At 46.0% G+C, this 16,294-nt stretch overlaps 1 protein-coding gene across 7 annotated transcripts in view; it reads left to right on the forward strand.

Annotated features, from left to right (window-relative positions):
• Window positions 1-14,108, forward strand: part of LOC101829590 (myosin phosphatase Rho interacting protein) — a 121,093-nt gene extending 106,985 nt beyond the window's left edge. For 4 of the 7 annotated variants that reach the window (XM_040748748.1, XM_040748751.1, XM_040748753.1 and 1 more), the window contains 5 exons: window positions 612-731; window positions 2,296-2,382; window positions 2,976-3,138; window positions 5,046-5,131; window positions 8,669-14,108. In XM_040748748.1, coding sequence (XP_040604682.1) covers window positions 612-731; window positions 2,296-2,382; window positions 2,976-3,138; window positions 5,046-5,131; window positions 8,669-8,740 — 528 coding nt within the window. In that variant the 3' untranslated portion in view covers window positions 8,741-14,108. Of the gene's footprint in view, window positions 1-611; window positions 732-2,295; window positions 2,383-2,975; window positions 3,139-5,045; window positions 5,132-5,574; window positions 5,641-8,668 lie in introns of all 7 variants that reach the window. The other 3 variants (XM_040748749.1, XM_040748754.1, XM_040748750.1) reach the window with 2 other exon arrangements.
• The last annotated feature ends 2,186 nt before the right edge of the window (window positions 14,109-16,294 follow it).

A 16,294-nucleotide genomic window follows, 5' to 3' on the forward strand; every position in this document is an offset into this window, starting at 1 on the left:
CCCAGGCTGTCCTGGAACTCATTCTATAGACCAGGCTGATCTTGAACGTAAGAGAGCCTCCTGAATGCCGAAATTAAAGATGTGAGCCACCACTGCCCAACTCAGAAGGGTTTTAAGGTCTGTGGAATCTTAGCTCTAGAGACACAATTGGCCCTAGAGTTTCAGTAGATTCCACTGACCACAGATGGAAAATTTTCAGGAAGGGGAAAAGAGCATTTGCACTGGACATATACTAATTATTGTCTTACCACTACTCCCTAAATAATACAGTACAACAGAATATTTAAGAATTACATGGTATTGGGTATCTAGAGATAATCTAATGTATATGGGAGGATATATGCAGATGTTGTGTGCCATTTTGTAATTGGACTTGGGCATCCACAGAATTTGGTTCCTAATAGGGGTCCTGAAACCTAAGTCTTCACATGACCTCACAAGCCCACATGAACACCTTTTATGTGCTAACAGCCTCAAGTGTCTACCTCACACATGGTACTGTACGTGCACAAGGCTTGTGGCCTCCATTCTTAGGCCTGGTGAGAAGTGACCTTCTCTGGTGTCCAGGCAAGGAGTGTGTGGGCAGACACTGTTGTGTTGTTGTCCTCCAGGAGCTGAATAATCGACTGGCTGCGGAGATCACACGGTTGAGGACACTACTGACTGGAGATGGTGGTGGGGAAACCACTGGGTTGCCACTCACACAGGGCAAGGATGCCTACGAATTAGAGGTACTGTGAGAAGCTAGGCAAAGAGCTTCTTAGCTTAGAGCCATTGAGGGACCAGATTTGAAGATAGGGCCAGAGGGGTAGAATTCAGTAGTAGCACTCAGACTTAGCATATACAAAACTCTGGGTTCATCTCTAGCTCTGGAGCAACAACCACAAAAAAGAAAGCTTGAAGCTAGCATGTGTGAAAGCTATGGGAAGGTCCAAAGCCATCCAGAGATAGGAAATTGGCTGATAGGTAGTCTAAGGTCCACAGGCAGGAGCAGGGACCCTCTAGATGCCATGAGGATATTCAATCCAACCTTCCCTTTACCTGCCCACAAAATGGATTCATACAATGCCCTCTTTCAAGGCTACAAGAATGCTGCTGCTCTCAGATTATGTCATGAATTACCTTCTCATCCCAGGATGTTCATTTTTAAGTCAGAATGGTTCGTTCTGTAGTGGCATATACCTGTAATCCCAACTACTTGGGAGGCTGAAGCAAGAGGATTCTAGAGCAGTCTGGAAAGAAAGGGAAGAAAACAAAAGTTGAAAAGGGAGAATGGAAAGGCTCTAATGTGTGTAGGGCAGTGGTTCTCAACCTGTGATGTCCTTCTGTGTGCTTGAATATGTTTCTCTTACTGGTTGATGTATAAAGCTGTTTCAGCCAATGGACAGGCAGGATTTAGCCAGGTGGGAAATCCAACAGGGATAAAGAAAGGTAGTAGGTGAAGTCAAGGAGATGCCATGTAGCTGCTGAGGAAGTAAGAGTCCTGGCATCACCAGTAAGCCAAGATCACGTGGAGATACATAGATTAATAGAAATGGGTTGATAATTAAAAGAGAGCTAGCCAGTAAGAAGCCTGAGCCATCGGCCAAACAGTTTATAATTAATATAAGTCTCTCTGTGTGTGTTTATTTGGGACTCAACAGCAGTGGAACGGGCAGGACAGAAACTTCCTTCTACAGTGAGTCTCAACATTTTGGGGGGGTCACATAAACATTTTGAGGGGGTCACATATCAGATACCCTGCATATCATCTATTTATACTACGATTTATAATAGCAAAATTACAGTTATGCAATAGCAACAAAATAATGATATGGTTGGGGGTCGGCACAACATGAGGAACTATATTTATTATAGGGTCATAGCCTTAGGAAGGTTGAGAACCACTAGTGTAGGGCATCCTCAAGAAGGCTCCCATTAGGTTAAGATTTTCCCTTATAGATGGCTCAAACTGTACCATACTGACAGGTGAGCAGGAGGAGGTGAGTAAGGTTAGCAGAAGTTCCAACAGGAACAGTATGTCTAGGCCTTTACAAAGAGAACAAGTCAGTAGTGGGAACTCAAGGTAGCCCAATGCCTGCTGCCCCAGGTTCTCAGGAGTAGGAAGACTAGCAGAGTCATTTCCCCTTCCCATTTCTATAGAAACATTGAGCAGTTTTTAAATCATGTCTTCTGTTGGGTGTCAGCAAGGATGAGCTTGCCTCCTCCTTCCCACTGTATGAAGCAACTGTCTGCACAGACTACAGAATCCCTGGTTCCTGATAGTCAGCCCTCATATTTTCTCTCTCCTTATAGGTCTTGTTGCGGGTCAAAGAGTCAGAAATACAGTACCTGAAGCAAGAGATCAGCTCCCTCAAGGATGAACTCCAGACAGCCCTGCGGGTAAGGGCCACATGTTTGGAGGCAGGGCACAGCAGACTGAATGCTGGGAGGCCTGACCAGGTCCCACTGGGCTCATTTTGGCACAGCAGGCCACGCTACACAATCATGGTCCCAAAGTCAGATTTCCTTAAAACACCAGCCTGTAAGCATATGCCTTAGGAGTTAAGCCTCCTTCACCTAGTTAGGTGTGGTTGTTCCTGTGTCTCTATGCATTTGGATAGAAGAGTGCCATGAGGGTAAAGTAGGGCTTGGTCCACCATCAAGATGGGTCTATTTGGACTAGTTTCAAAGGGATTCCTGCATTCAGAAAGAAGTGATATAATCCTTGGTATGATCAGGTCACTTAGAAAATCTAAAACTCAGAGGCTTTTGTGCAGACAGAACTACAGCAGGCTGCCTGAGCTTACCCTGGTCACTGCCCCATCTGCTCACTGCATGTTTAGTGTTCAGTCTTTGGCTTTGGAGAGGGAGGGTGTGGGGTCATTTCCAAGACACAGTTACTTCCCCCAGCAAATTATCCCCAAGGCCAGAGTCCAGAGTGAGTCTGATCCCTGTCTATAGCTGCCATTCATTTCTGTCCTTTTATTCTCTAGGATAAGAAGTATGCTAGTGACAAATACAAAGACATCTATACAGAGCTCAGCATTGCGAAGGCCAAAGCTGACTGTGATATCAGCAGGTTGAAAGAGCAGCTGAAAGCAGCCACAGAGGCCCTGGGAGAGAAATCTCCTGAGGGCACTGCTGTGTCAGGATACGGTGAGCAATCTGGGTGCTACTAGTAAAGATTTTGGTTTTTTTGAGACAGGTTTTCTCTGTGAAACAGTCCTGGCTATCCTGGAACTCACTCTGTAGATCAGGCTTGCCTCAAACTCACGGAGATCTGCCTGTCTCTGCCTCCCTTAAAGGCATGCAACACCACCACCCAGTGTTGTAAAGATTTCTTAGCACTTGACTCAAAGCCCAGAAATTCTAATGTCCTGTGGCATCCCATATCTCCTTAAGGGGTCCCACATGCACAGGTTGCCCGCAGGACCCTCTCCTCCTATGTCCTGCAGCTGCCTTACAAAGTTTCTTCCATAGTAACAAGGGGTCTTAGATTCTGTCTGCTGAGAAACTCCAGCATGTAGGGGAAGTTCTTATTAGTTCCTCAATCCAGATGTTTTACCATAAAATCTTCGAGGACCACAGACAAGCAGAAAGATCGGGGAACCTACTACCCTCTCGAGAATAGCCTTTTTCTGTGCTGGCTGAAAATATCCAGGCACTGTGGAGGACAGAGGGAAAAGAGGCTGTAGATCCACATTCTATTGGACGCTTTCTGATAATTCATGATTTCACCTTAGCTTCATGGTGATTTTTTGTTTGTTTGTTTTGTTTTTGTTTTTCGAGACAGGGTTTCTCTGTATTGTCTTGGAGCCTGTCCTGGAACTCCCTTGGTAGACCAGGCTGGCCTTGAACTCACAGAGATCCGCCTGCCTCTGCCTCCCAAGTGCTGGGATTAAAGGCGTGCGCCACCAACGCCCAGCTCATGGTGATATTTTATAAAAGCCCCCCAAACTGAAAATCTGCTCAAGTCCGTAACATCCTGCAGCTCAACTTTCCTTCACCAGCAAGTTTAGAAGCAGTAACCATAGCAGCCCTCACATGCTCACACGTGCCAGCAGACAAGTCCTCTGCATGCTTGTGAGGTATAAACATCTTTTCTGGAAGGCAACTGGCAACAACAGCACAATATAAAAACTATTTAACTGTAAAAGGGTAGAAAACCAAAAAGCAAGGCATTAAAGGCTAACTAATCTCTGAAAAGTGTACATAGGGTACTGCATCTACAGACAGGTGCCACAAGCAGCAGCCCAGCACACAGGGCACAGCATGCTAAGTGTCATCATGGACAGCAGCCCAGCACACGGCATAACATGCTAAGTGTCATCCATGGACAGCAGCCCAGCACACAGGGAAAACTGGAGTTGTTAGGAGCTGCACAGTGACAAAGCATGTAGTCCTTATGAAGAAAGGGAGACGTTTTTTTTTTCCCGAGACAGGGTTTCTCTGTATTGTTTTGGAGGCTGTCCTGGAACTTGGCTCTGTAGACCAGGCTGCCCTTGAACTCAGAGATCCGCCTGCCTCTGCCTCCTAAGTTGGAATTAAAGGATGCACCACCAACGCCTGGCTTAACAGGGAGATGTTTGTGTGCTGATGTAAAGAGAAATGGTGAAATTTTACTGCAAAAGCATGAAAACCCCATCCCTACGAAAAACTGGGTTGTGACTCAGTGTGCATCTTTGTCATCTGTATTTAAGACACTGAAAGGACCATTTTCTTGATGTGGTAGGTTATGAGAATTTATCTGATTTTATTTGATACCAGTCCTGTGCCAGGAGTAAGCTGGGAATAATGATACCAATTGGTCTGCCCAGAAGTCAAAGTTCAACTCAAGTAAGAGATCCTTCTGTATGACTCAGAAGTTGTGACTTAAACCCTGTGGAAACCCAGTGCTCTGGTGCTTGCTGGTGTCCAAGGAGGGCATATTCCGGACTGGTTATTTACTTGGACTTGGATGTCTTAGTGCACGTTAGTAGTGGACTTGAAACCTCCCACACATTCTGTTTGTTTTCAGAAGATTGTAGAATGCAAAAGTAATGAGCCTTTTTTTGTTCCTTCAGACATCATGAAATCTAAAAGCAATCCTGACTTCCTGAAAAAAGACAGATCCTGTGTTACCCGGCAACTCAGAAACATCAGGTCCAAGGTGAGTGAGGTCCAGCTTATGGTTGAGGTGGGGCTTGAGGATGCTGGGAGAAGTCAAGCCCAGTACGGACACTAGCCCACCTATGTAGTCACTCTGTTGGGATGATTCTAGTGGCTTCAAATTCCATGTCCATGTCTATGTTACATGTCATCAGAACCATCTAGGGGCCAGGGCTTCAAGAAACAAGACATGGAGGAATTTGGACTTAAGCCTCACAGAAGGTGGGGTAGATCTGACCGCTCATCAGCTCCACTGTATGTCTGTTCTCTGCACATCCCTGTTACCACACTGACACTGCCAGCCTTGGAGAGATGAAGTCAATGATCCCCAGTGTGCTCTCAGATGGGCATGTCTCTGGGAGGATGGGCGGAGAGGGCCTGGCCAGCATGCTGCATTTAGAACTGATTGTGTGTGTGTCTTATTTTTGCTCTTTCCTCTGACAGTCCGTAATTGAGCAGGTCTCATGGGATAACTGAGTCGCGCCCGCTTCCAAGTCCCCTGTCGTGTAGGTAAACCACTTCTCACTCTGCCCACTCCCCGCCCAGGCGGCTCTGCATGCACTGCTCATACCTCCATAGCACACCTCTGTGTAATGTCTTCATTCATCCTTCTCCAGCACACACACAGTCCACGTGAGATCTCAGTACCTATCCTGCAAGTTGGCACTCTAACCTCCTCACAGAACTGAGCCTGCCCCGGGCCTCCCCAGCTTGACAGGAGGGCACAAGCCAGCATGCATACTGGGTGATTTGCACGGCACCAAGTTCATGTCTCCTCTCTTGGAAACAAGTTGCAGGGAGATGGCAGATACCCGCTGACGCTAGCAAGCAGTTTGCTCTTGTGGTAGACCTCACGCAGCCAGTTAGCAAGGCTGCTTGTGGGAGAAGTCTGAAGATAGAGCAGATCCCCATTGTGCTGTTCTGTGTAGAACTGATCAATACTACTTGGGTAGAGCCTAAGAAAGTATTTTGTTTCTAAGGGCCTGGCACCCTTACACATGGGGCTGAACATGACCTGTTTTGGTTTTTGGGGTGTTTTTTTGTTTTGTTTTGTTTTTTTGTTTTTATTTCTGTCTTTACGTGATACAAAAGCCTGTCTCTCCCATAAAGGTGATAGGGTTGTCCATGTTGAAGTCAGTCCTAGGGATGCTGTGTTAACTTCTTTATGCAATGATAACAGCTCAAGGATTATGGGCTGTTGTTCCCACTGGTAATACCCAGGTGTGCTGGTTCCTGGTGTACATAAGCCCTCCCAACTTCCAGCTAGGGCCATTAGCTTGGGGCTCAGGGGAAACAGGTTTGCCTAAGGGAAGAGTATCAAGAAAGCCCAAGATTTTTTAACAGTAGTTCTTGGGGGGGGGTGCTGAAGACAGAGTTTCTCCATGTAGCCCTGGCCATCCCAGAAATCATTGTAGACAGGGCTGGCCTCAAACTCACAGAGGTCCACCATTCTCTACCTCCCCAGTGCTGGGATTAAAGGTGTGCTCCTCCACTACCTGGCATCATTGGTTCTTTTAACCAGTCTGTTTTTGTTTTCTGTAGTCACATGATGACTTATATGCAGATGTGGTCTAAGCAAGATTAAAAACTTAGTTTAGGGTTTTTCCTGAAACTTGAAGTTTTCTTTGGTAAGAGAGGAATTTTCTAGGCTCATGTTTTCATATTGGAGACTGCTTTCTTAAGCCTGAGGTTAAACTTGGCTCTTGCCCTTGAGTCCTCAAAGAGCATAGTGGTCATGGTGAATGGGTCACCATTCTGGGTCAGAATGAGAAAGGACATTCAAGGACACCATGTGGAAGATATGCAGTGAGGTGCACACCTACATAGGAATTTATGGGGATATGAACACAGACCCGGGGCTCAGTACTGGCTGGTAGTGATGCCGAGGAACAAGGATCCTCCATCCTGGCTAGATCTCTATGGCAAACACAGCCATATGAGCTATTGGGGGCTTCTGTGCTCAGCAGGGTCACTAGAGTTACACAATGCTAGGGCTCCTCTGTGCTGATTAGAGTCATGCTAGGTGGGAAAGGCCATTGGGTTTCCAGGAGGGCAGAGGAGACCCAGGAACTGCTTCTCACATGATTTGTTAGTATTTGCATGGTGGCCCAGTTCCTTTATAGTGCTTTATATCTGACCTCAGAATAATCCATCCCCACTGGGCAAGTGGGGGCCAGCCAGGCATGGTGGCAGCATGTCCATGCTGTCGCAGTGCACCTGGAGTCTCATCAGCCCTGTTAAGAGAGACTGAAACCTGTGCCGTGTCCTGACTGGGACCTTCTTGGGTGCTTTTTCATTTCCTGCCTCAGTCAGTTTTCATGGCAGCAGCATGGCCTCTTCAGAGACCCAGAGCAGAGAGGACTCATTCAGTGTTGTCATGGGACAGGTGGGTGTGGGATGCTGAACCCTGAAGGTAACTGGCTACACCTGAGGCCAGGAAGAGGTTAGACACTTCAGAGAGGTGGCACTTAGCAAGGTATAAGGGACAATGGGTCTTGTCTGTTCTCTGCCCTGAGAATGGCAGTAAGTGCCGCCCGTGACTGTGCTCACACCTGCCATGAAGTTCAGTTGCCATCCAAGGCCTGCTTCAGCTGCTGGGTGATAAGCCAAAAGACCTATGTAACATCTCTTGGGAGTCTGGCTACCTGAACTTAAGAGGAGGGGGAACACCAAGAATACCCTGAAGCAGGTATGGGTATCACTATTCACATATACATAGTGTAAAAAACCAATACTCACTGAAACCACCTCAACTATATGAGAACCTGTCTCAAACAAAAACCAACTCAGTTGTGGGGTAAAAACCACAGCCCAGAAGAAAGCTGGGCCTCAACCTCCAGAAACACCCCTGGCTTCCCATTTCCTAATACAACCTGCATTTATGACCAGACTGAGCTTGACTCCAAGGTTCATTGCCAGAAGAGCTGGTACTGAGGAGCCAGAGCAGGGCATGCTGAAATACATTCATTGCCAGTCCTCTAAGAACTGGGGTTTCTTTTCTCTTCCAGAAATGAAAGCTTTGGAAAAGATGTTTAAGGGAGAAGTAGTAAATATTCTGTTCCCCAGTTGGTATTATTATAATACCAAGAACACAGAAAAACAGCTGGGAAGTGGGGGGGGGTGGCCCCAGCTGCAGTACCACTAGGATTCCCAGAACAGAGCACTTGTCTTAAGGTCATGAGTTCATGAAGACAAAAGAATGAGACATACATACTCCCTATACAGGGAAAGTGACAGGTGACCAGGTTTCCAGTTCTCAGCCAAGTTTTTCGTGGTTTGGTCTGAAGAGCCAGCCTCAAGGCTAGAGTTGAACTGTGTAGACACATGATCTCGTTTCTCTTTATTTTTTTCCTTTTCTCACCCAAGTATACTTCTCCAGGAGAAAGCAAATTCCAGTAACACTACCTCTCAGGGCCGTCTGCCCTCGCATGCCCACTAATCTCAGGGTCCCTCAGCCTCGCGCCTGTACCTGCTACTGAAGCCCAACTGCCGCTGCCGCACAGCGCCTAATTGCTCCTTCTCCCGCTGTCTCCACCAGAGTCTGAAGGAAGGCCTGACGGTGCAAGAGCGCTTGAAGCTCTTCGAGTCCAGGGACTTGAAGAAAGACTAGCTGCGTCCTGATCCACCTGACACGTCCTTCCCAGCTGGTGGCAGCACAAGCCCAGTGTGGCTTTCATCTGCATCTGTGCTTTGCACTGCTGCCATCATGAACTGTGGGTATGGATGCATGAGAGACTGCTGTGTGGGGCATTTGCTCCATCCCCTTCCCTGTTGATTCCGGCTTCCATTGTCTGTCTTTATCACAGCTTTCTCCCCATGGTATTCTCAGAGTAGTCCCGCTCAAGCAGTAGTGGGAGGGCTTCCCCACTGACGTCTGAGCGGGACCCTTTTGTCCTCCCACCACACTCACTGTCAGTATTAAGGCACAGCAGCCTGTTAATAAGCTAGCCCAGCCTCAGAGTATACACGGGACCTGCCAGTGGCTCTGCTGTACCGCACCCAGCTGAGCACCACCCCGGCCGGTGAGAACAGAGCCACTGTGAATGTTCTAGTCTGCCCTGGCTGTTGAGGGGCCGTGGATAGTGTCCGGCCTGTCCCCACTTCCTTTTGACCTGGGAGGACAGCATTTTATATCTGGCCCACTGATGCAGCTTAGAACCATACCCCAGATAATCCTGGCAAATCTTTCACAACCTGGAAATGTTGAAAGCAAGCATTCCTATTTTGGTTTTTTATTAAATCTTGCACAAAAGCCCCGGCCCCTCTCATTCCTTCCTCCGCTCGTGCCTCCCTTGCCTTTCTAATCCTGGTCCTATGCTGGCTGAGAATGGTGGCTTACAGCCTGCACCTTCAGGCTTGTCAAGTGTGACCCTCCTCCCCTGGGTCATCTAGAGGGACAGATTGCTGGGTTTTAACCTGTCTGAAAAGAAGTTATCAGGGTTCCTTGGGAAAGGGATGAGAGGAGACCTGTGTGTGTGAAGACAGGGCTGCTAAGAATAGCAGCATGTGCTCAGGACTGATTTGTCTGAGCTCTAGAAGGTTCCCTTGAAGTGTCTGCTTCTCATGGAGCCGTTAACAAAGGAGACTGTGCTAACAAGTTTTTCTAGCTAGCTTAGTAGGACTGTTTTTTTTTGGGGGGGTTTACGAGGCAGGGTTTCTCTGTATTGTTTTGGAGGCTGTCAGTCCAGCCCGGCCTCGAACTCACAGAGATCCGCCTGCCTCTGCCTCCCAAGTGCTGGGATTAAAGGCGTGCACCACCACCGCCCAGCTGAATAGGACTTTCTTACTTCTCAAAGCATCCTACAGTGTTTTCTTTTTAAAAAGAAAAACAACTTAGAGGTTTCTGTTCTCATTTAAAACAGCATTCATACCATAAGATGCAGCATACCCAAGAGCCCCGTGTCAGATGGGAGAATCAGTGGCTTCACAAGCAGATCCCACTGTCCTGAGTCCCAGGTCTCTGGCTTGAGTTTCCACTTTGTTAGTGTTGAATCAGTCCGATGGTCTCTGGGTGCACAAATTCAACTCATGTATGAATCCCCTCCATCAGTTCTACATGAGTTGATGTTCAAGGTCATCCATAGTGTCCAGCTGGCCTTGAAGTAGACAGGCAGAACCCCAAGATAACTGCTTAGTGGCATATGTAAGTGTGCCACTGTCCCACAGGCAAGCCCTTGGGCTTAAGTTCCTCATTGGCACATGCTAGGAGCTGTTGCTGAAACAGTGTTTTGAGCTCAGAGTGGGCCATGGTAGCATGTGCGTGGCTGGGATGCAGAGGCTGTAGTTGCGTTGAGGACTACTGTTCTCTCTGATGTGCTTCCTTTGCAACTGTCCTGCTGCCCTTGGGACCCTCTGGCCCCAGTGAAATCATCTCCCTGACGTGCCACAGTGCCTTCTCAAGATGCCAAGCCTACATTTATTTTTTGCTCTTCACCTCAGAACCCTCAGATATAATACCTGGGAATCAGAGGCAAGAGCTGGGAGATAAGCTGCACCTATTGCATCTGCCACGCAAGCTCTTACTGAAGGCTCGCTTTTGCCATTACAGCACACTCCGCCTAGGGCTTATTTCCTGTGTGGTGTGTTGGCCAGATACTGAACTGGCACAGTACAGGGATGCCTGGATCATCTCCCACTGCCCAGGCCACCTTGAACAGTAACACGTGGATCGGGGTGCATCTTGTTTCTTGGCAATGACTTCCAGCAGAAGTGAACCAGGAAAGAAGCTAGTCTTCTGTGTCCCTGGTGGCCATGCATGCCCACTGCAGCTTTTTACTTTGGACTGCTGCTGTCCTATGTCAATTCCCTTACCCCAGGCTGTGCAGGGCTCACTTTTGCCTGACCTCCTTACAGGCATCCCATTCCCTGGAAAGGAGGTGAAGTTGGTGTATTCCAGAGAAAAGAGGCATCAGATGTACAAGTAGAGGAAGATGCTTGGTTGAGATTGGGTTGTGTAGATCAAGAAACTTCAAGCAGTTCCCAGCCCAATCAGTAGCATGCTTTCCCCATTTCATGGTGGGAGCAGCATTAAAATGAATAGGCTTCAGAATTTTATTCTCTTATAAATATACACATTTGGCCGGGCGTTGGTGGTGCACGCCTTTAATCCCAGCACTCGAGAGGCAGAGGCAGGTGGATCTCTGTGAGTTCGAGGCCAGCCTGGTCTACAGAGCGAGTTCCAGGACAGCCTCCAAAGCCACAGAGAAACCCTCTCAAAAAACAAAATAAATAAATAAATAAATATACACATTTGTAATCTGCCAGCACATCTGCAAGCAAACTGCCATTACAGGGAACCTACTTGTCATCATATGACAGCTTTTGTGAACACATGCTTAAATTATATCTTGCACATGTGTGGTGCCCAGCACCTGAGCAGAGAGCACATTTGTTACACAAGGCTGCAGATTTTCTAGTATTGTGGTGTCCACAGAGCCAGGGCAATAATGGGAGGCCCATTGTTTCAGGGAGGCCAGAGGAGGCCAGGGCCCTCATGAAGTAAGGAATCGCCAGAGGAAGAAGGTTGGGAATGTATGCATTCACTGAGGGAAACCTAAGGCCAGAATTGAATCTGCTGGATCCAACAGCAGAGCACTCAACTGGGTGTAGTGGTATTTGCCTATGCTCCAAGTCCTGGGCTATGTAAAAGAGCTCTGACTCAAAATACAGACAGGCTAAGGTTGTATATATAGCTTAATAATGGTAGAGCACCCACCTAGTACGTGTAAGACCTAGTGTCCAACTACAGCACTACAAAGAGCACACTTGTGAACTTCAGAACATGTGTCGAAAAGGAGCCTGAGAAAGTTGACCAGGAAACAAAACTGGTGGGAAAGATATTTGATGGGATGTGTGTTACTGTTAACTTCCCTACAAAGGAAGATGGCACACTGTCTTCTACCCTGGAACTGCAGAGAACTGAACACACTCGTCATTGCTGACAGCTAGCTGATACTGAGGGAAGTGACTGGATACCACACAGCCTGCACTGTTTGTGTGGACCTGGGCATCAGTCAGTGCAGAGATTCCTGCAGTCCTGTTCCACACACCAAGTGGTCTTTCTCCTGACCTCTAACCATACCCTGGCTCCCAAAACAGGCTGGATAAGCACACAGGCCCCATGCAACTAACATCAGGGAGAACTCTGGGGTCCCCACTCCTGCCTCCACATGAGTATCCCATACAAGCTGCACACCCAAACCACAGACTCTGCTGATGGAGGGGACATCAGTTACCTCCCAGCTGACTGGCCTACACCAAAAACAAGAGGGTTAGCTCTTGTTGGTAGGCTGTAAATGTCACCTTCCCAGCCTTCCTCATGGGAGCTCCCAGCATACAACAGGCCACTCAGCCTTTCCTGTAACTCAGAGCAAGTAGTGGTTAAGTATTTGAGACATGATACAGGGATTTCAGTGCAAAGTTTGAGTTTTTAAAACATCTTATCTAGACACCCTTTTAGGAGGTGTGGAGGGCAGTGCTGGATTCAGTGCAAATCCCACTCAGACATCAGAATACCTGGAGTTAGCTAGGTGTGGTGGCTCACATGTTTAATCCTGCACTTAGAAGGCAGAGACAAGCTAAGTTCAAGACCAGCCTGATCTACATAGTGAGATCCAGAAGAATCAGAGCTACACAGCAAAACCCCATCTAAAAATAAAACAACCCAAAAAACAGAAGACTAAGTTAATAACCACTGTTTTAAAGTTTTTGGTTACTTGACAGATGCTTTGCAGGCTATCCCCTTAACCCATACTCATGGCAAGCCCTTAGCAGTGCCCTGGATGCTACTAAAAGCATTCTGAGACTGGTAGAGCCAGCCACTCAAGGAAAACCAGGAATATGAGGACCTTTTGGCACCCAGCCTTCAGGCTTCTTAGTGTAATTTTTGTTAGGGGAACTGGCTGGGGCTATAAGCTGCTTCCGGCCCAGGTGCCTAGCTTCTGACAGAACTGTGGGGCTGGACTGTGTGCAGAGCAACCTGACCACCAGTCTCTTATCTAGCTCCCTGGCTGTATCTCTCTGACACTGGTAAGGAGCTAGCCCATCAGGAGAGAGTTTTAAAAACTAGACAGTCCAGAACTGAAAGACTTCAAGGCCTCTTCAAGTTCTGTGGGTCATGAGTGAGTGTAGCAGCTTCCATGGTGGGGCAGGGCTCCATAGCCAGCATTTGCCATAAAGAAGTGCAGTTGTAAGAATCCTAGCTGACACAGCCCACTCTAGCTTGCCAGTCAACATGCTCTTGGCTCATCTCTCCTTTAGAAATTAGTCTTACCACACATCCGATTTTATTTTAGCTAGGAATTGTAAAGAACACTAAATTCACTATTAGTTTCTATCACAAACTTCAATTTAAATCGATTTTAAATCACTTTAAGATTTAACTTTGGTTTTAATGCCAGGATTCAAAACCAGTTCTGTGGGTAATTAAACAATGTGACTTTCTGTAGGTGTGCTATGTAGAATAGTAAGCATCCCAGTTACAGTGGCTCCTTGACAATCAGAACTCTAGGTGACCTTCCATGACAACTGCTTGACTGGGCTGGGGTGCGTGTCATCTTGTAGGCCACTTTGCGGCAGTCACAGGCTTGTGCCATCTCACCTGGTATTGAGTTTCTGTTCTGATACAATCAGTCTGGTTGCCAGACTAAAAGTTACGTGTACAAAAAAATGGAGCCAGGGAGGCTGTGAGCACAGCTGCCAGAACCAGTTTAGGCCTCAGTGTATGTGCATAGGGTGTGGCCTTCCTGCAGATAAAGTGTCCCCTAAACTCCTCATTCAAACATTTTATGGTTTAGTGTGAGGTGTTTCCTACAAAGTTTGTGGTCAGGTGTTCACTATAATTGAAATGTTAATTTGTAGAAATATTTATTCCTTTGTGTGACAAGCTAGAGTCCTTGGCTATAGCTAACCATTTTTATTGTGTAAATACTGCTTGATTTTACATGAACTGTATCATAATAAACTATTTTTGCATTGCCCTCTGCATGCATATGGGTGCTGACTCAGCCAGGCGAAGACCAAAATCTGAAGTCCTGAGTCATAAACGTACTGGGAGCCCAGAATGGGCCATCATCCAAGTTTAACACCTGCTGCTTTCCTTTACACGTTTCAGAGTGTTTTTGTTTTCACTATTATTTACATTAGATTTTCACACATAAGCCATAATATTTATGTCTAGAATCTAAGGTACTTTGACTTGGTATAGAAACTTCAGGGGTTAAAAGAATAGTAAAAAAAAAAATTCAGTGGGGATTCCATCAATCACAGTATTGTATGTAACTGTCTCATAGTAGTTTTCTTGGGTTTTTATTTTGTGGTGCTGGAGCCCAGGGCCTCAAGCATGCTGGACAGTCCTCTACCACACGAGCCCTAGAGTTATAGCTCAGGCTGGCCTCATCTTCAGTTCACTGAGTACCAGTGTGCACCAGTATATTAGACATGTCCTTCGTGAGTTTACTTTTGATATAATTAAGCCTGTGTTTTTAAAAGCATCATAATCTAAAATAGACAACAAAAAAATTAACAAAACAGGATCCTCTAATTATGGTATATTCTTGATGTTTGTTGCATTTTTTAAAACATTTTGTTCAATAGATTTAGAATAGTAAACTAGGCCAGACAAAATGGCAGCCAACCTGGTGATCCCAGAGGTTGATGGAAGAAGAGTCAGAGTCTGAGGCCAGCCTGGGCTACGCAGCAAGACCCTATCTGTCCCCATAACCCCTCACAAAGTTTTTTTCAATATTGTCACAAACTTTATAATAAAAGTATGTGAAACTGGAAATACAAAATGTTTCTATACCAATTAGAAATCAACTTTATATTATAAAACAGTAAAACAAAGATATAAAAGACAAAGAATAAATATTTTTAGTATGTTATTATTGCATTTGTTTAGGGGCTTTCCAGTTGCTTTTTGTCCACTAAAAACTATTATAAACAAATGTACACCAAAAAGCTTTGGGGAACTATCCTGATATGTAAGTGCAATTTAAAATTAGTTGGCAAGCTGATCACTCATGATTAAAATTTTAAATAGCTGGCGGGTGGGACAGCACTAAGGTGGCAGAGGCAGGTAGATCTCTGAGTTCAAGGCCAGCCTGATCTACAGTGTGAGTTCCAAGACAGCCAGAGCTACACATAGAAACAACAAAAATCAAAGACCAGGAACAGAAAAGAATCCCCCTCCCCACCAAACTGATCACACTCAGTAATTAAAGACTAGCATTTCCCTAGGATCAGGATCTCCTTGAAGACATCTTTCCCTACTTCCATTCACAAAATGGTACAAAGGATCTAGGCCAAGCAGTTCATTGAGAAAGGCACTCTGACTGAAAGGGAAGGTGTTAATAAACTGTTCCTTTTAAATGAGATTAAATATTAAGTGTGTATTGTTAGTGTTAGGTCTCAGAAACCTGGGAAGGTGCATATTAAAATATCAAAGAAGATACTGGCCAGCTCTCTCAACCTGCTCCATCTATCCTAAATCTCTCCCTCCTGGGGGTTGGGTTTCCACTTCCCTTCCCCCACCGGATCCCTCTATAACTCAGCAATTCTTGCTTACTCTGGTCTTGGTCTACTGGTCAGTGGTTCCTCATGTTTAGTCTGCGACCATGTTCAGTCTGGACTCTCCTCTCTGCCTGCTTTCTCCATCATACCTACAATAAAAGTCTTCTCCGTACTTTAGGAGTAGTCCTTTTATTTCATTTTTTAATTCAGCTATCACTACTAGATTCAGAAAGTTAGAATACAAGGCTCAGTTATATTTCTACACAGTAGTTCTGAAGACTGGAATAAATTAAGCAATTCCATTTACAGTAACCTGAGTAATAAATCACACTCAAAACTACAAACATTGACATGATACTCCAGCCAAAAAAAAAAAAAATCCTTCAAAAGACAGGAAAAAAACAAAACAAAAAACCCTAAAATACCATAAGGACCTAGTTCTACAGAAGACACTAAGACAAAATGCAAGCAAGCATAGAAGTGTATTGAACAGCCCTGGGCACTAAAGGTAAATTAAGCCCAAAGATGGGAAAAGAAGAAACAAACATAGTTCATGCTGAGAACCATTATTAACCCAGACTGACTTCTATCTTCATCTCAGTCCCTTTTCTGGATTGGCCATCCATTTCCCCCTTGCAGGCTGGAAGGGTCTCTT

This window comes from Mesocricetus auratus, unplaced genomic scaffold, assembly GCF_017639785.1.
Source record: "Mesocricetus auratus isolate SY011 unplaced genomic scaffold, BCM_Maur_2.0 Super-Scaffold_100007, whole genome shotgun sequence".
In the NCBI taxonomy this organism is placed as follows: Eukaryota; Metazoa; Chordata; class Mammalia; order Rodentia; family Cricetidae; genus Mesocricetus; species Mesocricetus auratus.